General features: G+C 44.1%; 1 protein-coding gene across 2 annotated transcripts in view; it reads left to right on the forward strand.

The window, feature by feature from the left end:
* Window positions 1-3,293: 3,293 nt before the first annotated feature.
* Window positions 3,294-25,473, forward strand: part of Nebl (nebulette) — a 357,651-nt gene continuing 335,471 nt past the window's right edge. Inside the window, exons 1-2 of one of the 2 annotated variants that reach the window (XM_051151277.1) lie at window positions 3,294-3,594; window positions 4,948-5,042. In XM_051151277.1, coding sequence (XP_051007234.1) covers window positions 3,526-3,594; window positions 4,948-5,042 — 164 coding nt within the window. In that variant the 5' untranslated portion in view covers window positions 3,294-3,525. The remainder of the gene's footprint in view (window positions 3,595-4,947; window positions 5,043-25,473) is intronic. The other variant, XM_051151278.1, reaches the window with a different exon arrangement.

Below are 25,473 nucleotides of genomic sequence, written 5' to 3' on the forward strand. Positions count from 1 at the left end.
CAAATGACCTACTTCTCATTAGACCCCATCTCTTAAAGAGTCTACTTCCCAATAGTGCCACAGCCTTGGTGGTGGTGGGATTCTATGTCCAGAGTATAGCATCATGTAAACTAATCCCAGAAGGGCTGGACCAAGTCTTGACATTGATGCTTCCTTTCCTTGTTCTCTTTCCAAAGTGAGGAAGGTTTTGAGTAGACTCAACTTACCATCAGGGCTCTGTATCTATAGATGGGTGGGCACCAGGAGCCTATTTTGGTGAGTCTTGGCACTCGTCAAAAGAATTTTTTTTCCTCATTATTTGAAGTTTGCTGCTATGTGATGCCATGTTGGGTATGACACTGCCATGACAGTAAAAGCAGAATAATATGTAAAACAGAAAAGTATGGTCATCACTTCGGCCTCTTCACATTAGGTGCCTTTGTGTTCTCTGGAGTAGGCTAACCCACCACAATCATGTCCAAGTAACTGCTTGACAAGGCATTGATGATGCTAATCACCCTCTAATGTTTTGAATTTTGTGTTTAATTCATATGGCTTAACTACTTATTGTCCGTCACATGGTCTCTATAAGTAGACCCCACAGGGAAAGGTAAACATCTGGGAACTGTATCTAAAGAAAGACTCTACCTTCCAAACAAGCTTTTTAAAAATGAAAGTAATTAATAATCGTCTAGTATTCTTTTACCTCTGTGGCCATGCCAGCAGAAAGTACTGGATGTGGGTGTACTGGGGTACAGGCACCACAAAGCAGAGTTTCTTGACTGGTCAAGAAAAAAAGACGTGAAGGCAGAGGTCTCAGTGGTGGGCTGATGAAGTCACTTTATCTGCTTGAAGGGAGACGGCCAGGCCGGAGGACAGGTTCCAGCCAAAGGCCCAGGACTTCGGTTTGGAAAATAGAGGTCTTTTTAGAGACAGATGCTATTTGAAGTCTCTTAACACGGCATTAAAAACCTTAGAAACTGACTTGATGCAGAAAACAGAAGAGCCAGAGAAACAGAGCCAAGAGGGAAACAGTGCTCACAAATCATTGTTTATCCCTCAGACAACAACGCATCACTCAATTTCAGTTCTAAGGTGTGCACTTATCACATGCATACACTCAGCTAACATTTAATTAGTACTTATTGTACAAAATCACCGATTTTGTAAGAAATTATACAATTTATAAGGAAACTAACCAGCTATAAAGGTCACCATCATTTTACCCCTGAATTCTGTGCTTAGCTTTTGAAAAAGAATATAGCCTATATTTACGATTGGCAGTTCTAAAAACCTAAATGCTAACACACACACACACATACACACACACACACTATAATGTATATATATATATGATTAGATACATATATAATGATTAAATACATACACACATATATACATATACACACACACACATATAAAACATACAATGATTTGTGGGCACTGTTCCCCTCTTGGCTCTCTGTTTCTCTCTGTTTTCTGCATCAAGCCAGTTTCTAAGTTTCTTAATGCCATGTTAAGAGAACTCAAATACCATTAAATATATATATATGTGTCTGTGTATATATATATATGTATATATATTTGTAAATTGCTGCCCTTCGGGAGATTACACACATACCCTTTTGCCCACGGGCATCTTTAATGATCTTTGAGATGTTTTTAAGGGTAAGTGGTACTCTCTGATAGCACATTATTCTTTTATTTGCTTTGAAGGTGGGTTTGTGGACACAGCAGTGAGTGGCTCAGAGCGACTGGAGTTGGTGACTATGTTTAAAGAAGTTACCTCTTTGAAAAGTCAAACATTCCGGCATGACTCTGAATGCGTTCACAGTACAGCCTGCCTGAGAGGCTTGCCAATCAATAGCTGTCCCCGGAAAAGGTGCAGCTATGATTTTGCTTGAACTGACGGAAATGTTTGTCACAGAAGTTGCTAAGTGGCATGACTGAATCTTAATCCTCTTGCCAGGAAAGGAATGTGTTTGTTACAACCAATTTATGATAATCCTAGCCGATTTGCGTGGTGCTTACAGGGGCCAGGGAGGTTGAAGCGCTTACCGACTGCTGACTCACTAAATCCTCACTCCAGAGGGGTCAGAGCTGTTTTGTAATTCCGTTGTCAGCCCCATTCTGAAGATGAAAAGATTGAGTCAAAGAGAGGCTAAGCATTGGCAGAACGCCACAAAACCAGTAAGTGGCAGGGTCAGGCACAAAATATAGTTAATATAGCTCCAGTTGTTTGTCTCTCATAAACAAATCCGATATCCCCGAGATTATTATAAAAACGGGAAAAATCATTGCTGTTTTGTCTGGGCCCATCCTACCCTTTGCTAGATGTTTCTGGCTCTTCTGGTTTGAATGATGAATTTGTAATTGTTTCTCCTAGCTCAGGAGAACTTTTCGCAGATCTTTGTGGTACTTAATTGTAAAACAGTGTATCGTATACATTCACTTAAAATGAACACCGACTGTATTAATTAAGAGAGGCATGATTCTGGTCAATAATGACCAGTCGCTCTCCAATGACGGGTGTAAAAAGTGCGGCGACTAAGGGGGCACCAAGAAAGCTTCCTCAACCAGAGTCTTAGGACTTCAGGCAGGCACGCCACTCCTTTTCTCTGCGGGTGGTGGTAGAAGCCAAGTGGCCCAAGGGGATGTATTCCGGACTTGAGTCTTTTGGTTCTCGCGAATCTCCCAGAGTCGGGCCGACCGTCTTCGGCTCAAGGCAGAGGAAGCCTCGTCGCAGGCAGCGAGTCTTAGCCAGTGTGCTGGGCGCTACCATGCAGAGCTGGTCCCTTGAGACGTAGGAGGAGCTCGGGCACATCCTTGGCCGACCTCTGGGTGTCAAGGATATCACCCTGGCGTGAGAGGAAGGCATCCATTTCGAGAAGAAGAGAGAGGAAGGGGTCTGGAAGTGCGCAGCGTTAGGCTTTTCTAGGGCTCCAGTCACCCCCAGCTCGGACCTCCTCCGCCTGGCTCGCTCTGTCGCCGCCGCCCACCTGGGCGCCCAGAGCTGCAGCAGCCGTGGGTGCCCGCTCCCCGGGCCTCACTGGGCGGCTGTGTACGGAGTTCCCCAGGTCCTTAGCCTCCCCTCCCCCTCGCCGCCCTCTGTCCCCTGGTGCCAGACAGGCTGGTTCTCTGCCCCTTGGGTCGGTGCGTGCTGGTGGGTTTGGCCTGCGCGGCGGCGGCGGCGGCGGCGGCGGCGGCGGCGGCGGCGGCGGCGGCGGCGGCGGGGGAGCGAGTGAGCGAGCGCGAGGGGCGGGCGCGAGTGGTTGTGAGTCACCGGTACCTGGAGCGCTAGCGACGCAGAGCCAGCGGCGCACAGCCCGAGCCGAGCCAGAGCAGAGTGCCAGCGTCGCTGAGTGCGGCCGGCCCCAGGCCCCGCCGCACCCCCTTGCACCCTACGAAGCCACTTCGCCTGCGCCGGAAGCCCTTCTGCTTGCCCTGAAGTGGCTGCGGGGCTCGCCGGGGGATGTCACAGAGGCTTCCCGGAGCTCCCAGCCACCGCCGCAGAAGCAACAGCCACCGCCCGCGGGAACCACGACAATGAATCCCCAGTGCGCCCGCTGCGGAAAAGTGGTGTATCCCACGGAGAAAGTCAACTGCCTAGATAAGGTGAGCAAGGGGGCGCCTGGCCAGCCCGGACCTGCCGGGCGCCGGGCTGCACCTGCTCCAAGAAGTTTTGGCACCTGGGTTGGAAATATGATTGGGGTAGTATGTTTCGTGGGTCTTGTCACAGGGAGAGGATGCTCCAAGGAAAAACACCAGCCCCTGTGTCTGAGACCTTCAGGATTAGATGATAAGAATGTTGGAGCTGGGAAAGGCTTTTGTCCTGGGTGTAGGGTGCACACAGCTTCCTTGAAGGACGCATGGCAGCTTCGGCACCGAGGAGCCAGTATGAAAACCTAGTAGTCAGGCTAAGGCACCCCGGGGCCAAGCTGAGAACACAGGAGCTAGGCTGAGCACCCAGCAGCAGCTAGGCTGAGTCACCCAGGAGCCAGGCTGGGAACCGGGATGTGTGTGTGTGTGGGGGTGCAGTTTGACAAGCCGCGCCCCCTCTCCCGTCCAGTCTGTCCCTCCCTCCCTACTGCATGGACCTTGACACCTTCACCCCATCCCCAGCAGTTCTGGTGACAGTGGCTCCAGGAAAAGGCATGTAGCAATTCCTATGTCGCGGGGTAGCCGCTGCCGCAGTGCTAAGAATAGCCCCTCTAGGAGAGACCCAGCCTGGTGTAGCAAGCTGACCCACCGGCGGGGCGCCTGCTCCACAGGGTAAATTCCAGAGGAAGTGGCTTTAGCTGGGTGCTTGCAGCTCTGCCCTTCCTGGGTGTGGATGGGGTTGAACAGCCTAGGCGACAGACTCACTGCGATCCCGGGTGACTGACAATTGAAACCAGCCGTAGGCGGTCCCAGTGAAATTTGCCTTTGGTGTTACAAATGCCACTGTAGAGTAAGCTGTCATCCTAGGCAGAGACAGCGGCGTTCTGTAATTTAGTGGAAGCTGGGAGGGGATGGGGACAAGGGTATTACACAGTCCACCTCTGCTACTGTGGGTTGTCTGACTTCCGGTGGACACCTGTGTGCAAATCCTACAAACACAACATTTAGATGTTTGGAAAGCGAACCCTTTTCATTTTAAGGCCACACTACTGGGCCCCATTTCTCCATTAACTGACCTCAGGGTTCCTTTTCGGCTGTAATACTGATAGACCCTTGGCATTTCTCCCGTTGTGAGTCTATAGTGGTGGGATTACCTTAGAACTCAACTTTAATAGCTGTATGATTTCTTTTCTTTTCTTTTCTTTTTTCTTTTCTTGAGACAGGGTTTCCTTACTGAACTGAAAATAGATAATCACATCCTACAGCCCACGGTCGTTTCCTAATGGACTGCCTTATGTCCGGTTCTGTCCGGAACTGGTATTGCAATGAAATGTTAAGCATTTGTTTTTGTTTTTCTTTCCTTCTCAGTATTGGCATAAAGGATGCTTCCACTGCGAGGTCTGCAAGATGGCACTCAACATGAACAATTACAAAGGCTATGAAAAGAAGCCCTATTGCAATGCGTAAGTATTGCCGTGGCCTGGGGGAGCCCTACGCTAGCAGGCATCCCTTTTCCGAAGAACTGGTTCACTGTGCTACCCAGGTGTGCAGGTAGCCGATTACCTGCTTATGCCACGTGACTCTGTGGTCCCTTACTACAAAAAGGACGCTGCACTTAGGTCCTGCTAACGTGTAGGGTAATATGTGGGATTTTTTTTTCTGCCACATTAACTTTTGACATTCACAGCATTTCAGAGGTAGGGACATTTGTTAGAAGCTACAGAACTTACCCACTAAGAATGTGTGGGCTCTGACATGCATGTCAGGTAGACTTCCATTTTAATCATATGTCAATTTCCATTTTTAATCATAGGATGTTGCTATCTTGCAGTTTTATATCTGAGCCTAGTTGCTAGGGAAAGAAGTCTAGATTGGCTTGGTCTTTATTGAGCCCATCACCTCAGGTGTTTGAACAGGGAAAGAATCGTGATGCGATTCCAACCCAGTTAGGATTGGACCTGCTGTGGTAGATCTTCTGCAGTAGACGTGGTACTTCCAGCTGCCCTGTAAGGCTGTGGGGCAGTGGGGAAATAAAGTGGTGACACTTCTTCGACAGGCTTCCCGGGGACATGTTCTAGGCAATATTAGCTGGCATCAACAGTGTTTACCACGAGTCAGGCCATGATTCAAGTACCTTATGCATACTGGGTTATTTAATCTTTATCAAAACCCAATGAGCAATGGGGAGGGTGGGAACTATTATTACCCACTCCACAACAGGTAATGAAATCAAAGCATGGAGGCGCTTCAGGATACAAGTGATGCCACACTGGGCAGAACTTCCAAAGCCCTAGGTTTCCTCACTCCCCTGAGCATCCTTTGTGTCACACAGTAGTTTAACTGTGGCCTTTTAGTCCTGAGTGTTCTTTTCCAGTTCACCTGTAGTCATGACCAGGCCTAGAGGTGACCCAGAGACCCCTGGACAGACACTAATCTTCTAGCAGGCCAAACTTCCTTCTCCCCGGAGTGTTTGAAGCAGCCCCACAGGCCTCCGGGAAACTGAGGAAGGTCTGTCTGTCTTTATCTTGTATGGGGAGCATATCACAGCCAGTAGATCTTTGCTAAACAATGTGCCCAGACCTCTGGTGTAGAACTTTAAAAATATCTGGGGGCTGGTGGGATGGCTTGGGTACGAGGCACATGTAGCTTAAGCATTGTGGGGAGTGGAGACGGGGTGGGGTGCAGGAATCACTGGAGCTTGCTGGCTGTCAGCCTAGGCAGGAGTCAGGAGAGAGTCTTCATCAAGGGCATAAGGTTCAGAGTGATAACTAGTATCTCCTTGTGTACATGTTAAGTTTCACTCATATGCATGCAGATACACATAGACAGAGCGGTGGAGAATTACAGTTTCCCCCCTTGAGTATTTTTCACGTCCACTTTAGTGTTCACAGAGAGATACCTCCCGAGCAATTAGAATTTTGAGGACTGAGGATAACTCAGCACTTTCTTGGATAAGTATAGTGTTTATAGATCTTCCTCAGATCAGCTTTCAACACTCCCAGACTATACATGTGGCTGAGGAAAACCTAAAGCAAGAATGAGATTTCAGACTGTGGTCTCCTGCTTCCTTAAGATGAAAACAAAAACAAAAACAAAAACAAAAACAAAAAAAACAAAAAACCAGTTGGTTCTAGATCAAAGGCAAGTGCAGCAAGAAGAGAAAGGGCTGACAACTGATAAACAAGGTCACCATTCTTTAGGTCAAGGAAAGTCAACCATCCTTCCTGTAACTGTTTAGCTTGTGGCCTCATAGCCCCAGCTTTATGGGCTGTTCAGGATCAGAAAGGGTCCTTTATAGTTCTGCTGCCTGGGGTTTAACCCAATCCATAACAATATCTTTGGGTTCACCAGAGAGCCTTCAGGGCTTAGAGGAAAAGTGAAAGACAGAAAAAGGAGGGTAACAATGGCGACAGATGGAGAAATTGAATGAGAAAGAATAGACATATTTAATAATAATAATAATAATAATAATAATAATAATAATAATAATAATAATAATAATAATAATAATGATGATATATGGAAGCTGGAGAAGTAGGGGGCTCATGTGAAGTGTTTATACACAATCTTGAGGACTTGAGTTCTTTCCCCAGAAACCACATTAAAAATCAAGTCAGAGTCTGCGCTTGTAATTGCAGCACTGGAGAGGAGGAGACGGCTGGATGCCCAGGGCTTGCTGACCAGCAGCCTGTGAGCTTCAGGCTAATACAAGACCCAGTCTCAAAAGCCAACAATGTAGACAACTCTTGAGAAATGGTACCAGTGGTTGACCTCTGGCCTTCACATGCATGCTCCCATACACGTACCCACATGCACCACACACCGTGCTCAAAACATGTTCTCTCTCTCCCTCTCTCTCTCTCTCTCTCTCACACACACACACACACACACATAGTAAATATAAGAGGTAAGTGAGGCCAACACAAAAGTTCTGCGCTTTCTGCTTAACTCAGCTGTGCTTAATGAAAGAGCTACAGAGTTTGCTGCACAGTTTGAGCAGGTTGGGAAGGGCTGGTTTGAACTCTGACTTAACAGTGAGTAAGAGCCCAGAACAATGGGATTTGGACCCTAAAACAGAAGAACTCCATCAATAGGAAATACCTTGCTGTGTGGCTTCATAGGCTTGAGTATTAGTTTTTGGTTTTTTAAAATAACTTCAGATATCTTTACATTAACTATTCACATTTATTTTTTTAGTTGTTTCTGATGATTCTAGTGTTTTGTTAGTAATTTGAACTAGGAATTTTAGAGTACCAACCTGGCTCTTTTGCTTATGATTGACCCTGGCAGGTCACTTTATTGAACAGATAAAAGGAAGGTAGGAATCCATCTTTCTTGGGTGAATGAGGGAGCTGGTGTTTTGAATTTATCTAATTTAGCTCAGGGTCGCATCCTAGCTGAGCATGCATACTTTCTTCAGAAAATAAGGCTTCTCGAGTTGCCTCTTCTGCTCACCATGATGTTTCCAGCCTCAGAGATACCCGCTGTTCCTCAGCCCCTATTTTTCTGAGGGCGTGTGTTGCCATGTGCTCTGGTCCATGTGGATTCCCCTCTGGGGATCCCACGCATCTGCTCTAATTCAGGTGGTGCTTGTCAGTCACCTGTTCCCTGTAGTCTCTGACAGAAGGGCAGCCATAATTTCTCTGGGTCAGTGGTGGAAAATTGACCCGCTGGTGAATTAAGCTCCAAGAAAATGAACCGTTTTCTGTCTGTAGCAATACTGTATCTGTACCTAGTTCAGTTCAGTAATTGATACACACATATGCTTATATTCCTTAGTGTTTGAGGCATATAGGTTCCAGCAACCTCTCTCCTGTCACCATAGCAATATTGGTAGATGCCCAAGACCCTTAGAGAAAATGATACTGTGTTTGCACATAGCCACACCTGTCCTCCCACATACTGTAAAGGTCACCTCTAGATTACTTGTACAAGCACAATGTAAATGCTATGCAAATAGTTCTCATACCGTGTTGTTTAGAGAAGGATGACAGGAGAAAGGCCCACACATGTTTAGATAGATGCATATTTTCAGTAGTTTTTATCTGTAAGTAGGTGAACCTGCAGATATGGTCATCACAGGTAAGGAGGACATGTTTTACATTGGCCAGATGTATGCTCCTCACCTGGAGTTAACTTTTATTAACCTTTTGCCAATTTTACTTCATACTTTTCTCATATATCTGATTCTATACATTTAAAAAATATTGTTAGGCCATTGCCCAGTTTCATATTTTGTCACATTTCATTCCTAAACATGCTATCATGCACTAAAAATAAAGATATTTTCTTCAAGAATCACAGAACCATTTTCATGTATAACAAAATAAAAATTTCATAATATTTATATTTGGTCCATCTTTAAACCATGTTTCTTCCATTGTCCTAAGATTGTCTTTGTCAAGTGTTGGTGTATGGGCGTGTGCAAATGGGCACATGTTTTATTTTAGGATCCAATGAAGGTAGGTGGTTTACATTTAGTTGTTAAGGAAATTTGGACTTTCCCTGGTTATTAGAAGTTCAACGTCAATTTCTGTTGTTAATTCTCTTGGCTTAGGTAATGTCTTAAGAGAGTTTTCAGGCAGAGTACGTATATGTTTTCTTTTAGACAGTAGCATGGATAATTGACTTGAGACCATTTGAAATAAATATTAACATTGTGCTTAAAAATTCAAAAACATAAGCACAGTCCTTCTCTTTGTAGCTGACACCTGAAGGAATCTTTTTTAATGAAATGAAACAAGTGAATACTTCTTGGGTTTAGATGCGTTGCTTGTTTATAGTCTCATGTGTTTACAGGAGAAATAAGTGTTCTGTTTGCTTTCATGCAAAGGAGGACATGTATAAAATATAATTTACATGGTATTTACGTTTTGATCTTTTTGATGGACTGATGAAAATAGAGTGTTTACCCGATGTGAGACTGAACACAATGTACATTTAGTTCCTAACACAGCAGTGAGCACTATTAAAATATTTAAAAACAAACTGGTCTACTTGAGTACGTGCCATGTTTTCATAAGTCTTTATGTTTCATAAGCCAGCAGTGGATTCTTATTTAGCACATTCAGAATTTTCTGCCTCTTGGAACTTGCAAAGCAAAGAGGACCGAGTCGTGTTTGTACCGCTTAGAGGTGCTGGGAAAATAACACAAGATGATTAGACAAAAAAAACACACAGCCTGTATTTATGCATGAATTATATACCAAGCTAAACTACAAACAGTTTGATGCCCCACATGCCACTCAAAGAATATAAACCCCAAGGCCATTTGTCAAATTATTTAATTTATTGTGTGTGAAAGTCAAATTTGCATTTATTACATGTTTGTAAAAAAAATACATTGGTTCTTAGAATATTCTGAGAAGATGTTATTGCTCAGAAGTAGCAATATCAACGACAGCCCTTTAATATGCTGCCACCAAATGTCACATTATCTTAGATATAGGGAGGGACCAGACAATGATGCAATTGTTTAATATGACCTTGCCAATAATCTCCCTAAATCCTTCCTTCTGCATATTTTTGGGGATGGGGGGAACGGGACTGAACATTTGTCCCGACTGTGTCAAATGTATCTTTCATTATAAAATTATAAAAAAGAAACAACAAAAAAAATCCAGACCCAGAGATACCTGTGCTAAGTACATTTAGTCACTCTTCCAGTAAGATTCCCTCTCACCAAAGAGTCTCAGTTAACATGGTTTTATTAGACTTTTGAAAAGGAAACAGCAGGGGCTGTGTGCTGCATTTGCTTTCTCTGGCTGCATTAGCAGCTCCTCTTGTGAGTATTCATTGGTTGTCTCCAGTCTGGAAGATGCTGAGCTTGGCACTCTTCCTCATGACCCACCCAGAATGGTCAGCGCACTTCTGCCAGCCTGTCCTGAGGGTGGCTATCTAGGGCAGTGCTCCTCCGGTTCCCACTTAGCGTTTCTCTGTGGTAACTCCTTCTTAGTACTCTTTCTGAGGTTATCAGAGGACAGGGAAGGAAAAGTAATGAAATGTAAACCCGAGCTCCACGCCCACCCCACCTCCTGTTTCTCTTATCTCTGTCTGCGCTTTCCAAATTTGGTCCTATAACACTCCTTGGCCTCAGGTTATTTCAAGGGGAGATTTGCGAGTTTCCTGCTATTAGGTGAACGGTGGTTACTGAAGGTGGTTTCATGAACTGCAGTTTGTCAGACACCATCTTGTCCTACAGAGTGAGTCTTTGGATTTTTTCTTTTTTTAAATGCTTCCTCTGTAAAACATGAACAGTAATGGCACATGTTATTTACTTTTGCAGTTGTGGGATCAAACGCCTGAAAGGAACAACTACAGCCAGGAGAGGTTGATTTTGACTCACAGTTCTGGAGGGCACAGCCATTACAGTGGGGCTTGTGAATAGTCACATGGTGGTGGCAGACCAGAAGCAGAGCAGAAAGTGGGTGGAGCTGTGGCTCTCAAGGTCCACTCCCTGCTGTATCCAGAGAGTGGGTCCAGTGTCATGAAGGCTCCCTAGCTTCCCAGAACAGTGCCAGCAGCTAGAGACCAAGTGTACAAACACAAATACCTGTGTGTGTGTGTGTGTGTGTGTGTGTGTGTGTGTGTGGTGTTACACACTTAAACCATAACTTGCCACACACATATCACCAGGTGAAGACTAGGAGAGCATATGGGAAGAGTCTAGCCTAGGTCTGGCACATAGCTGACCTCCAGTAGTTCACATAGCCCTTTTTACAGTGGAAGTTTTTTTAGGGGTGAAGAAAAAGTACATAAAAATGGGGAAGCATAGTACATAAATAGTAGCAGTCACCCCTATGGAAAAGTTCATATTGAAATTGTATTTTTTTTTCTTTTTTCTTGTGTGTGTGTGTGTGTGTGTGTGTGTGTGTGTGTGTGTGTGTGTGTGTGTGTGTAGTGCTGGGGATCAAAACTGATGCCCACTGTCTCACTGAACTACTCCACTCGCCTCTTTACTAGGTTTTCCCACAGTGGAATGCCATTCCTGTAACCAGAATTGGAAGAAAAGAAAGGCAAGAAGTAGCAAATGCAGAGAAAACAGGAAAGTGCACTCGAGCACTGAAAGTTTGAGACAGGCTGGTTCATAGTTATGTCTTGTGCACCAGAGAGCACTGAGCTGCCCAAGGCTACAGTGAGGAACGGCATGCTGATGGAGTGGAAGTGGTCCCTTAGCGGACTTCAGCGGCTGTTGCTTTCACAGTCTCCCGTCATGCCCACCCCCAGCTTTTCCTGGGAGCTAACCCAGCACCCTCAGCTCCCAGGTCATCTGTGGCACAGACATAGCATGCTGTGTGGGAACTATGTGGTTTCCTGTCTGTCCACTCAGGGAGGGGAGTGTTACTTCTTGCTTACCTGATTGTCCCTCCTGCAGCCTGTCACTTAGCTGATGCTCTGTTAAAATGAAGATCATGCTAACATCTCAGAGTGTAGACTCCGCGGGCCATCCTCATTCAGCACGGGCAGTTGGGTCTCTCCTAGGAAGGCAAGCCAAAGTTGGACAGTCTAGAAGAGACTAGGCTTAGGCTCGGCTTTGGGGAGCCTGAAAGGTGTCCCCCCCCCCAGATCTGAATAGCAAGGGGTGAAACATCCGTATTGATGGGGGAGGCTTGTGAATTCCAATCTTGAGTGTGGTGAGATTCACTGTTGCTGCTGAAACGTTCAGGTGTAACTAGGTCACCTTTCTGGAAGCATTCCTTAGCTGTGTTTGCGTATTCTTTTCTGAGTTCCATTCTATTTTGTAATGTGGGAAAATGTTTCTTCTTAGCAAGGACCTTATAGAGATTAAATGGGTGTGTGTGGGGGATGTCTGTAGTGTGGGGGGATGTCCATAAGCTTCAATACAGTCCATCCTGTTATTTATCACAGCAAATTGGTGACGTGGCCAACTATTTCTCAGAGATTGGAAAAAATGTCACAGTCTTAAAAGTGACAACTTTGATGGAAAGACATTATGACGTGCTGGAGTTCTGCTGAGCACCAATTAAAATATGCCTTGCCTGCCTTGAAGTTGCATACTACAGAGGAAATATTAAGTCTTTGTTCCTTGACATAGACATTTATATTAAAGGGTGACAGATTCTTTCCCCTCGTCCCCTCATGTGCCCCCTCCTTCCTCTTGTTGATTGAAAAGAAGAGGAAGATATATTCTGTACCATGTGACATGTTCTAGAATATATGGCAAACATTCTGAGATTCAAGCATCTCCCTGAGACATTGACAAAATTTCACTCTTTTTTTTTGTATGTGTGTGTTTTTTGAAATGGCAGTGTGTGTTTACAAACCATGCATGGGATTCCTGCCTATTTGGAAATATTTCCGAAAGGTGCCTTTAATATGCACCTTCTGTCTCTTTGCAATGACATATCTGGCGGAAAGATGTGAGATCAGCAAAGATTCCAAGATGAAGTGCAGGAAATACCGTGTGCGTCTTGGTGAAATGCGAGGTCAATGCAAGATATAGATGTGTGCGCTTAAACATTTATTGATTATGTGTCAGAGGCAGGTGTAAGAGCACCCTGTTGTATGTCTTCCTTAAACCTTTTCAGATGAGTGTTTTACAAAGAGGTTCCTGAGAAAGTCAGGAAGTGAGAAAGAGACTGACATTGCTGTGCACACGCGCCCTCTCCTCAGGTGCACTGGGCCCCCTGCAGTCTCTAGGGAAGAGTTTGAATTTTGTTTCCGCTGTATGGTTTTTGTGACCAGGCCCATCTGGGCTTTTAGCACTAGAAGTGAGATCTTGAGTAATATTTATGAGTTGAGAAACCAGTACAGTTCAGAGCCTGAGTGAAAAGGATTGTTATTGATTCTTCTGTGCTCAAGTTTGCTGCTGGGCGCCAGCAGAGCCCCTCTAATGAACCAAATGGCTCTTCAGTCCTCTCGGATTGAGACTGGGTAGGAGCACTGACATAGCTGTGGAAGCAGGAAATTGTGAAACAGGCTTAAACGTCTGTGATTGTTTATTGTGCAGTTGGGAGCCCAATGCTAATTTTATTTGTGTTTAGCTTTGCGTTTTCTTAATGGAGCCCAGAAGGAGTGGCCTTGCAGTGTTTAGTTTCTGTTTACTTTTCTGTAACCTGTTGGCTCTTTTCCACTGAGTTCTAGGAGGGGCTAGAAGGCAACCGGCTCAGTGTGTGCATTCCTAAATCACACGGATCACGTGGATTGGGAACTAGACTGGTGGTCTGTTATGTTCCTGCTTCAGCTCAGCGGTTTAAAAAGACATTACACAAGAATCCTTGATTAGCTCCCTTGATGTTCGGTATTCATCAAAGGCAGATTCAAACCGACACAGAGAGCTTGGGGCGATAGAGTGATGGTGCTTAGCCAGGGGCTAATAGATCTGAAAGGCAGAGGGATGACATGTTGCTGCCTGCTAATACTGAATGTAGTCTTTAAATAAGACTTCATGATCCACTAAGTGATCGAGAGAATGCCTTCTACCAAATTCAGGCAAGGCACAGCAGCAGTGGCCTTTAGGCATCAGTAGAGGAGGCCTGCTCCTATTGGTCACTCCAGCTCTAGAGGGTCCAGCACCCTCTTCTAGACTCCTCATATACACAGACATCCACAATAACCATAATTAAAATAACAAAGATGGCTGGGATGTGGTGGCATGCACACCTTTAGTCCCAGCACTTGAGAGGCAGAGGCAGGGGGATCTCTGTGATTTCAAAGCCAGCCTGGTCTACAAAGTGAGTTCCAGGACAGCCAAGGCTATGCAGAGAAACCCTGTCTCTAAAACAAAACAAATAAAAAACAAACCGCCACCACACACACACACACACACAGAGAGAGAGAGAGAGAGAGGGAGAGAGAGAGAGAGAGACTACTTTAATCACAGGTATTTAGAAAGAGACATTGTAATTTTTAATTGCATGTATATGTCAGTGTGTGGATATGTGCAGATGAGTGCAGTTTCTGCAGAGGCCAGAAGAGGGCGCTGGGTTCTCTGGAGCTGGTGTTACAAGTGGTTGTGAGCCACCAGACATGGTTGCCGGAAACTGAACTCAGATCTTCTGTAAGGCAGTATACACTACTCACTCTGAGCCAGCTCTCTACCTTTCACAGATGTGTTTTTGGTGGTTTGATGCTTTGGATAGTGTATATCATTCTTTCAAGGCTGCCCTCCCCTCTCCAGGTTCTTGAACTTCATGCATTCTATCATCTCTTCTTGTTCCTCTCTCTACATGTTCATGTCTTGGCCCTGACTGGGTTCAGCCTTTCTTTTCATGTTTTCCCAGTGACCTGACCATTGCTGCATATCTTGTTCTTTGAGGATGTCTCCTACCATCATATTTCCTCTCAGTATGTGATTCTGGCCATAATATTCCCTACATATTTGGTAGTCTTCATTGCCTATAGAAAAGACCAGGCTGGATTTCTGACAGATATTCACAATCATCTGTCTTCTAAGTTTTTTTCTTTCTTTTTCAGTTGCCTGTCTTCCCTCTAGCCACAATGGGATGCTGGGTTTGATGTCTTCATTGAGTTTCTTAGCTAAATCTCAGTAATTTCACCTGAAGAATAGGTACAATTATAGACTCTCTTTTAGGAAATAGAATTTATTGGAATAATAAAGTGAGCTTAGCAAAATTTTGGGCACACAGTAAGGAGTTAAGTGAACATTTGAGACTATTTTACCATGGTTTACCAAACACCCAGATTTGATCATTTATTCTTCCTCATATATGACTCTGTATAAGAGTTACTTTTATCTTCAAAGCTCTGACTACCTCTGTGAAATACTCTGAATCTTTTAGCCAAGTATTAGACTTTTCCTTTGTGCATTCATTATAGTTACTGTCTCTTTACCTTTGGCTGTGTGCACAACTATGTTCGTGTATTAGTGTGGCTGCTTGTGTGCTATAGTATGAATGTGGAGGTCAAAGGACACAGCCTTGAATGTCAGCTCTTACCTTGCACCTTCTTTGTTGGTCACTGCTTTGTATGTAAGGCCAGCTGGCCTGCTAACTTCTGAGTCTTTCTCTGCTTCTGCCTCCAGTCTTGCCATTTCCCCAACATCTTTGTGGCTGTTATGCTTCAGTTTTACCACACATCTTAAGGTTCATCCTGCACCACAGTTGCTTTGGTTACCCATTTGCTTTTCTGCTGAGATTGGAACGTGGGCATTCTCAGCCTGGCCTTGGAGATGGGATTGGGGCCAAGGGAAAGGCAGGTCAACTACAAGAGACTTGCATTTCTAAGGAACTATTTCTGGAAAATATTGAAGATGTCGAAAGTGAGTGTTGCAATATTGCAAAGCAGTGCTGGAGTTGGCGTCGTTTCACAAGTGAAGGGCATGGTCCCCCAAAAGAAAGGTTGCTACTTGAGATTCCAGCCACAGTTGAGGAGTTCTCTGCTGCCGCATTCCTGACCAACTGGCTGGAAACCTCAGAGTGACATCAACTCTTTCAGATATGATAATTAGTTTAGAAGATTCATAGAACTCAGCAAGGGGTTGTGGGAAGCATGAGAAAAGTATATTGAATGAAATTCTCAATAAATTAATTAGAAAGAAAATTATTTTATCATCAAAGACAAATCAATGAGCTGGGGAGATGTCTCAGTGGATAAGTGTTTGCTTCATAAGTACAAGGACTTGAGTTCAGAAACCAGCACCGTGTAAGAAGCCGCATTATATGCCTGTTGGGAGCAGAGATAGCGGAGGGTTCCTGGGGTCTGCTTGCCAGCCAGCCTAGGCAAAAAATAGTGAGCACTGGGTTTAGTGAGAGACTCTGTCTAAAGAGAGTAAGACGTAGAACAACAGGGGAGCAACCTGACAGTCCCCTCTGGCTGCTGTATACATGGGCATGGGGGTACTTGTACACACATGCGTACAAACACAACAAGAGGCGGGAAAACCACACAAATCAAAATCATCCAAATAAAAAGACACACAGGTCAGAATCTGGGAGCACCATGGATATGGTGATGCATTGCTTTTGCTCGGTGGTGCTAGAATCTGTTACTTCCCCCAACGCTAATACTCTCACCAACCAGAACTCCCCACCAGGCTCTGATATGTAGAGTATTTACTGGAGTTTCATTACTTAGGCACAACCAGTAGAGTCCTTTGCCATGTGGTTGTTCAGTCTCTAACCCGCTCTACTCCCTGGAGGTGGTTGGCTGGTAGAACCCTACTTAAAGCCCAAATGAATCACACGGTCTTTTGCAATAGCCAGCCCACTTTGACCTGTCTTGACAGCGTATGGTTTTGTTTGGTTCAAGGGGCTCACGAAGGACAGAGGCACTCCAATTCCTTGGGAAAGTCTAAGTATTTAGAGCATGCCTGTCAGAAACCAGAGACAAAGGCCAATTAAATTCCTCTCTATGCAGTAGCCGTGCTCCACCTGTCTTCATCAATGTCCTCTTTGTTCAGATCCCAAACCTTCTTATCTCATTAGGGCATGAAGATCACTATCTGTAGTTAGTCACTTAACCGAAGTTAGGAAACACACCTGTACCCACACCCACCCACACAGACAGACCGATAGACAGACAGAGAGAGAGAGAGAGAGAGACAGACAGATAGATAGATAGATAGATAGATAGATAGACAGACAGAGAAAGAGATTGCTGCCTCTGTGGGAGGACCTAGCTATGGGAAGACCCTCAGGAACTCTGTAGATTTGGCTTTTATAAACAAATCTTTTCTGTAAGCGTCCTAGAGGGCAGGGGTGGTTCTAATTGCCTCTGTATATCCAGACACCTGCTATGTGCTTACATGACATTTAATATAGAAGATGGTCCAGTCAGCTTTGTCAGGGACACAGCGAGCCGTTTGGCTCTCTGAACAATATAGCTCAGCTTTATTCCAGGCCCTTCTAGCCAATGACTGACTCAGTGAGAAGGCAGATGTTTCTGGCCTTAAGAGTCCTTGTGGCAGTCATTGCTAGAACTGGCCCTGCTTGGACTAACAGTACAATTGTTCAGGAACGAGCATGAGCACTTCTGATGAGGTGAAATGTTGATGTTTATCTTGTTCAGCCCTGATGTGCACATGTACGATGGATGACAAAAAATATTTTTAAAAAGTAGCTTATGAAAATTACTTTGTTATATGACTGTTTTCCAAAATCTTCCAGTGTCTTAGGTTTTTTTTTTTTTTTTTTTTTTTGTTTGTTTGTTTTTTTGTTTCTTCCTGTTGCTGTGATAAAATACTCTGTCAAACACAAATCTATGAGGAAAATCCTTATTTTGGCCCATAATGACGAGGAAACCAAGATGGCAGAAAGCTGGTCACATCACATCCACAATAGGGAAACTGAGAACTAGGGATACACGTTGCTGGTCAGCCCCTTTTCTCTGTTTATATAGACTAGGAGCCTCGCTATGGTGCCACCCACAAGTGGACAGGTCTTTCCGTCTCAGCTGATGCAATCAAAACAGTCCCCCAAAGGCATCTCTAGAAGCCTGTCTCTGATAAGATTCTAGACTCTGTCAACCGGACAATGAACAGCAACTTTCACAATGAACTTCGGGTAAAAGACTATATAGACATTCATTTGTACATCATGTATACAGTTTTCTTGGAATTATATTGATACCCCCACCCCCCAAATTAATATAGTTAAGGATTAATGGATCTATTCTCTCAGGAATGAAGGGTCCACATGTGCCATTTTGTTCCGCAGGTATGTTCTACCATATTTTGAGGCAGAGTCTTTCACCAGCCACCTAGGTTAGGCTGCTTTGCTAGTGAGTCCCAAGATTCTCTGTCTCAGATGACAACCATGCCTTCTTCAATCCTTCTGGAATCAACTCCTAAGTGCTTCACAGATGGAACCATTTCCAAGATTCTCTATTTTTTAAAATTAAATGATCTTATTTTCTCCTGTAATGTTCTGTCTTTTCCATTTCCAAAACTTCATAGACAACTTAGTGGGATCTGTGCTCCCTCCCCCACCCCCATCTCTCCGATTCTCTGTCTCTGTTTAAGGTCTTTCCTGTTGCCAATGACGTAGTTCACCGATTTTCTTAACATTATGTGAAATTCTATTTAAAATTTCTAGATGCTTTAGGCACATAATAATTAAGGGTTATTCCTGTCGGGAATAGGAACAGCATATTAACACAGTTCTTCCTCTGAGGCTGCTGAAGAAAGATCCTTGTTTAGAGGGTTTGCCTCTGTTCTCTCTCTCCCTCCCTGCCTCTCCCCCACAATGGTTCTTATGTAACACTGGGTTTAATTGCCTGGGAGTCTGTGGCTGCTTTATTTGTGTGTCTCTTATGTTCTGAGCACCTGAAGGTTGAGTGGTCTGTGCCCTGGAAGTGTTCTACTTAATGGCCCGGCTGGCAGATGTTGTTTCTTCCTCCACACAGTGATGATGACACAGCAGATGAGGAATAAACATGCTTGGAGACTTTAAAAGTATATTGATTCCAGCCCAGTATGGTAATTAATGCATGCCTGTAATCCAAAAGGGGTGAAGGCAGGCGGGTAATGTAGCTCTGCTGGTAAAGTGTTTGCCTAACATGCATGGGATTCTGGGCTCAATCCCTGGCTTTACATAATCTGACCATGGTGGTACATACCTTTTACCCCAGCATTAGAGAGGCAGAGGCAGAAGGATTAGGGGTTCAAGGCCATCTTTGGCTATGTTGATAGTTTGAGGCCAGGCTGGGACACATGAAACTCTGTCTCAAAAACAAAACAAAACAAAACAACAACAACAACAACAACAACAACAACAACTAAACTAAAAGGAAAAATCTTAAAAAGCACGTTTATTCTGGGTGGGATTCAATAGTCTTGTATTTGACAGCAGGCTTCGTAAGCCCAGTTGCCCAGTCCCCCCCCCCCCCCCCCCGCCCCCTCTCTCTCATTTCCTAGTGGGTTGGGAGACGTTGTCACAGAGGATTTAAAAATTAATTCCGCAGTGGGAGAAGACAGGTGGTCACATAAATGAGGCACCTAAATGGAGGAAGGATCAAGTGCTCAGACGAGATCACCAGGGGGAATATTCATGCATCCTCTCCCATCTGCAGCAACACAGACGCCAAAGAAAGCACACGAGCTCCAGAAGTACAGCAGGCGTGGGCTGGGGACAGGCTAAAGGAACTGTGACAGGAGAGCGGGCTGTGCTAAAGTGAAACATGTCTAGCAGGTGAATCCATGTGTAGGAGAAAACTGAAGGCAAAACAATAGTTGACAGTGGAATGAGAATGAAGCCAAAGGAACCCAGGTGGCTCTGCCACAGGGCCGGACACAGGGTCCACACACTGGCAATGCAACAACCCCTGCCTTTTCATCCCTTTCCTGTTTTGCCATGGCTAGCTATCAGCTACAGGGATAAGCAGAATGCTAGGGGTTTCCTTGCTTTGTTTTTGTTTATAATTTCATTGCTTTTAAGCTGCTTTCAAGTTAACTTGGAAAAGAAATAACTACATGGGCAGGATAGTAGTAGAGATGACTTTGAAATTAATGGTCTCAGTTCTGTTAAAGTTAAGAATGAAAGGAAAGTCACGCCACACTCAGCCTTTGGGAAAAACTTACAGTAGTGTAAGGGAAGTGTGAAAGGCTCTGTTGTTTTAGGTGCCTGGGCTTGAGAATTCCATGGACAACAGCCAGGGGCCACACACACACACTTTTCCTAGTATGTCCGTTGACACACAATTGGCCTTTTACAAAGAGTTCCCAAATAGACAAAAGAAGAAATGTTAGTTTTCCAGTACTGTAATGAAATACTTGTGATAAGTCATCTTACATAGATAAAAGGTTTATTTTGACTTAGTTTTGGATGGATCGGCTCATGTTTGGACATACCCCACTGCCTTTGAGCCCATCAAGACAGAGGGTGTTCAGCAGAACAAAGTTCTTTCCCCACAGCCATGATCAGTGACAAAAAGAAGGCACGTCCCCAATGATCCAAGAGTCCCACGGGGACACACCTTTTAAAGGTCTCACTACCTCCTGAAAGCATCAAATGCGGGGGGGGGGGGGGGGCAAGTCTTTAATCCACAGACCTTTGGGGGCGTTTTGGATTAAAAAAAAAAAAGTGATTCAAACAGGGTAGAAGGCTTTAGAAAACACATTTAAATAAAAGATGTCCATTATTTCAGAGGGAGACCAAATTGTTACAGTGAAAAGCAACCTAGGATTGAACTCCCTGTAGCTTACTGAGCTTAGAATAATATAACGCAGCGCAGAGGATGGATGGCAGAGACAGTGGAAGAGGCTGCTAACCAGGAGAAGGAACACTGGAAGCACCGACACGCTGAGAAGAGATTTTATTTTCCTCTCAGTGCTAGGCTTGAAACGTAGGGCCTCATGCGTCAGGCAAACTTTACTCCACAGTCAGGGTGGAAGAAGACAGGCTGGGCTCTGCCCCCGGAGCCCTTGACAGGAAATGTGAACCCCAGTTTAGGGAAGACATTGTGATAATAAATGATGACAGACACAAGTAGAGGTTTTGGGTTCATATTTATTCTTTAGTCTTTAACGAAGAAGCATATGATTACAATAAAAAAAATAAATGAATTGATGCCATTAAGGGATTAAAGGAAGGCTGGGCGTATAGCTCGGCGACAGGGCACTTGCCAGCTTGTGTGAGGCCCTTGTCCTAATATAAACCCTCGCATTACAAAGTCAGATGGGAGAAAAGAAAACCTGAAGCCATTCTTCATCTGGTAGAAAGTTCAACTCTCTACGCCCAGAAGCACAGCATCCAGGAGCAACTGGGAACGCTCTTTAGTATTTGGTCCTAGGACCAAAAGTATAGCATTGCGAACCATGGCACACATTGGAGTTAGGCTCCTTCCCTCTCTGTGCCTCTGGTCTCCTACCTGGAAAATGGTCATGTACCAGCAGCCTTCTGCCAGGTGAGACTGCTCAGCCTCAGCTGATGGTAAAAAGAACACTTCCTACCTCTTCTGGTGCCCCCAAGAAATACTGGCTATAATCTGCCTGAAAGGCTGACACAGGGTAAACACACCACAGAAGTGTTAGCTATAATTATTATTGCCTATTCATTTTGAGAAGCTGTCAGAAGCGAGGGAGCTTTGAGGATAGGGAAATTTTCCATTTAGCTTTTCGAAAGGGGTAGAGACAGATTGCAGAAAGCATTGCCTAATAAGCGTGGCCTTAACTCCTAGCCAAATGCTCACACGGGGTAAGTGCATGGTGGTTTGGGAAGGCTTCAAAAGTCCTCACACGCCTGCGACACTTTGTTAGGCTGACTGTGGTGGAAAACTACAGCCCCGTGCCTCTGTTGTAGAGACATTAGCTTGCTCTTTCAGAGGTTGCAAGGAGAGGGTGGGCATGTTTAAAGAACGTGTACTCTCCAGGCCTCCTTCCTTGGCTTGCGCGTGGTCAGGTTCTCCTGTGTCTTCACGTTGTCCCTTTGTGTGCATTTGGGCCCTAATCACCCCCCTTTATAAGGAAGGATGCCAGCTTTGTTGGGGTAGGGCCTACTATACTGATTGCCTCATTTCACTATTTTCCTTTTTTCTCTTACTCTCCCTCCCTTCCCTTACTTTCCTGTTAGGGTATCACACAGGTCAGGCAGGCCTAGGACTTGGTGTAGCCAAGAGTGACCTTGAACACCTGACCATCACGGTCCCGTTTCCTAAGTGCTGGCTATCCAGGCACGTGCCATCACACCCGGATACTTGGTTATTTCTGTAAGGTTTTGGTCTCTAAGTCACGTCACAGTCTGAGATAGTTATGCTTAAGATTTTTAACATATTTTTCTTCAGAGTGGAAGGGGAGTACTGTAGCATAACCTTTGCAGAGGGTGGGGTTAGGGAGATATACACACTTTAAGAAAAAAAAAAATCAAACAAAGCCAAACTAGCTCCATGTTTGGTGGTATGAAAACACACACACACACACACACACACACACACACACACACACACACACACACTGAACTTTGAAATTTATAGAAAGCATTGAATACTGGTGTTTTAAATATCAATTACACTCTTAGAAAGCTTAGAAAAAATAAAGATGTACAGGCTTCCTCTGAACTATAAGTTGGTCACTCTGAGGGTTAACGTCAGCTGTCAACTTGGCGGAATGTAGAGTTCCCCAGCTAGGCAGTCTCACTGAGGGGTTGTCTAGATTAGGCAGGCTTGAGAAGGGTTGTCTTGATTACATTAACTGATGTGGGAAGATGCATCTTAATTATAGATGGAACCATCCCCTGGGTACCAGATCCTGGGCTATATAAGGTGGGGCATGTGAGCTGAGCATGCATGCAGGCATCCATCAATTTCTACTTTTGGATTGATGTGACCAGCAGCTTCCAGCTCCTGCTGCCTTGACTTTTAGCTGTGATGGAGTGTGCCTTGAACTGTGAGCTAAAATAAATTCTTCCTCCCCTAAGTTGCTTTTGTCAGCGTATTTTGACACAGCAACAGGGAAAGAAACTAAGGCAGCCCCGATACCCACTTCTTTGACTGACATGTTTTTCTGACTCATTATTTTTCAGGTGTCATACTTTCTTCCACCCAGGACTTTTCCTTGGTGGATAAATTTGCAGGCCAGTTAGGAGACTGTTTTCTGATGGATTCTCTGCTCATGGAGAATGGTATTAAAATATTTATAAGGAAATGAATTTCAGTTTCAAATGGAAAAGGCAAAAAGAAATATGGCTTGGGATTTTATAAAAAAATGACACAGCTCTTATTTCTTGATTTTTAAAAGAGGGTAAGGAAATCTGATGGTGACCTTGGCCATAGTTCAATATAAAGATTCTGATCGGGGAGATTTACAATATTAATAGTCCACAATTTGGGATTTATATTTCAATTTCAAAATTTAATTATTAATTTTATCATGGCACTTTCTCAGCTCACTTCTCTGTCTTAAAACTTACTGTTTCACTAAGTCTTGATGCATTTCATCTGTCTTTCAATAGTCAGAGAAGCAGATGTGTCTGTGTGATGTGAGTGGCATGGGCTTCAGAGAGGCAAGGATGCCCGGCAGCGTATCCTGTGTGCAATATGAAGTGGGTCTGTCCTGCTTTGTTCTCAGTGGACACACGCTTTGTCAGCCGATTGTCCCAGGTGAACATTATGAGATAGAATCTTATCCACCAACTGAGTTAATGTGTGTTTTGAGAACCACTGTGTTCTCTCTCAAGCTTGCTACACACCTTTGAAAACAAATCCCTTACACACACACACACACACACACACACACACACACAGACACACACACACCTTTCTTCCTCCTCATCAGATGTTATTCAAAGCCTTCCAAGTACTACTAGTGTTTCAGTCTTGGATTAGTTGTGGTGGGCTACTCTTTGTGTATTTATACAAAAGCACACTTGTACCATTGTGTGTGTGTGTGTGTGTGTGTGTGTGTGGATTGCACTTGCAACCACACTGGAAAGATGCCAAATGAAAGCCATCCATGCCAGTAAAGACAGGACACAGCTACTCTGCCAAATTCCACCAGTGAGTTTTATTTCTCCTCTCCCCAAACAAACGAAGGTCTCTAGACTTATTCTTCCTTATAATTTTTGTTGGTCTTTTCTATTTTTGCCCCTCCAGGTAGCCAGAATTTGTAGCATGATGAGTATTATTAACTTTTCTAAAAACTTTGGTTCCAAAATATGGGCTCTGGTTCTGGCCTGGGGCTGTTAGGGAAACATCCTACAGCTTTCAGAGGTTGCAGAAGCGGAGGCTTCTGTTTGATCACAGGGCAAGTTTAGCTTCCATGGAGGGACTGATGGAAGGAAGGGAAAAGGAAAAAAGAAAAAAAAAATGAATTGTGGTTAAAGTAAGACCAACCAACAGAGACCCCAGAGAGCTGGCCTGGTACTTCTTGCAAGAGACTGCTATTGACCATCTAACTGCTTTCCTGAGTTATTCTCTTGGCCAGTTGGTTTTCTTTCTACAACTGGGCGCCATGTTACCTATTTTCTGGCTGTAATTTGTTTAAGTGTTGTAGTTGGCACAGCTATCTGAGTTGTAGCTGTGCAGTGATTATCTGAGATCTGAGTGTGAATTTTAAAGTTGAAGTGTTAAATTTTTATAGGCACGCGCAGTACTCAAGATTTTGAAAGCTCTCATGTATATTTTCCAAATTGGAGTGCAGTTTCAAAGTATTTAATTTTGTATAAGATTTAGATTTTGAATAAGAGTTTGAGAAGGAAACTCCTTTTTTTCTGTTTGTTAGATTTAAACTTGTTTTTTTTTTTTTTTTTTTAAAGATTGGCTGTGAAGATTCATTTTATGATGTTGAGATGTTGATATTCGAGGGAAATGCGTATGTGTCGTTGCTAACATTTACACTTAGAGCTTGTGCTGTATTTTAAATTAAAAAAAAAAAGGTTGTACTTTCCTACAATTCTGCACATAGTGGATTTCTAGACATGGGGGTGCTGTTGGAGCTTGTGAATGTAAAAGACAGGACTAAAACCTCTCCTTTACTTTTTAAATTATTTTAAAATTACTTAATTTAAGATTGGACAAGTGTATGTGTCACTCGACCTGGTTAATGCCTTGTTCAAATTGTGGCTCGCTTTCTCAATTTGACTTTAGTGTTTGCTGACATGTAGCTGGGTGGACTTTGATGTCAAGAAGTTAGCTTATAATAGCCTAACGTTTGCAACCTTCTGTCTAGCATATACTTTAACAGTGAGCTAGCCCCATGTGGAGGTGTGAGGAGGAGGATGTGCAGCGTAGAGCAGCTGCAAAGCCTGTGAACCCAACTTATTCAGTGTTTCCTATTCATGACCCATTTTTTGGCAAGAGAAATTTTTTGTGACCCTAGGGATACAGGAGTAGAACTTAGGTTAAAAAAAAAAAAATCAAATGCTCACTCATAATAAATCATAGATTTGTTATTGGTCAGTAAGATGACTTGGAAGGTAAAAGTCACTGGACGCCCAGCTTGATGACCCAAGTTTAATTTCTGGAATTCATCATGCAAGCACA

This window comes from Acomys russatus, chromosome 9 (assembly GCF_903995435.1).
Source record: "Acomys russatus chromosome 9, mAcoRus1.1, whole genome shotgun sequence".
In the NCBI taxonomy this organism is placed as follows: domain Eukaryota; kingdom Metazoa; phylum Chordata; class Mammalia; order Rodentia; family Muridae; genus Acomys; species Acomys russatus.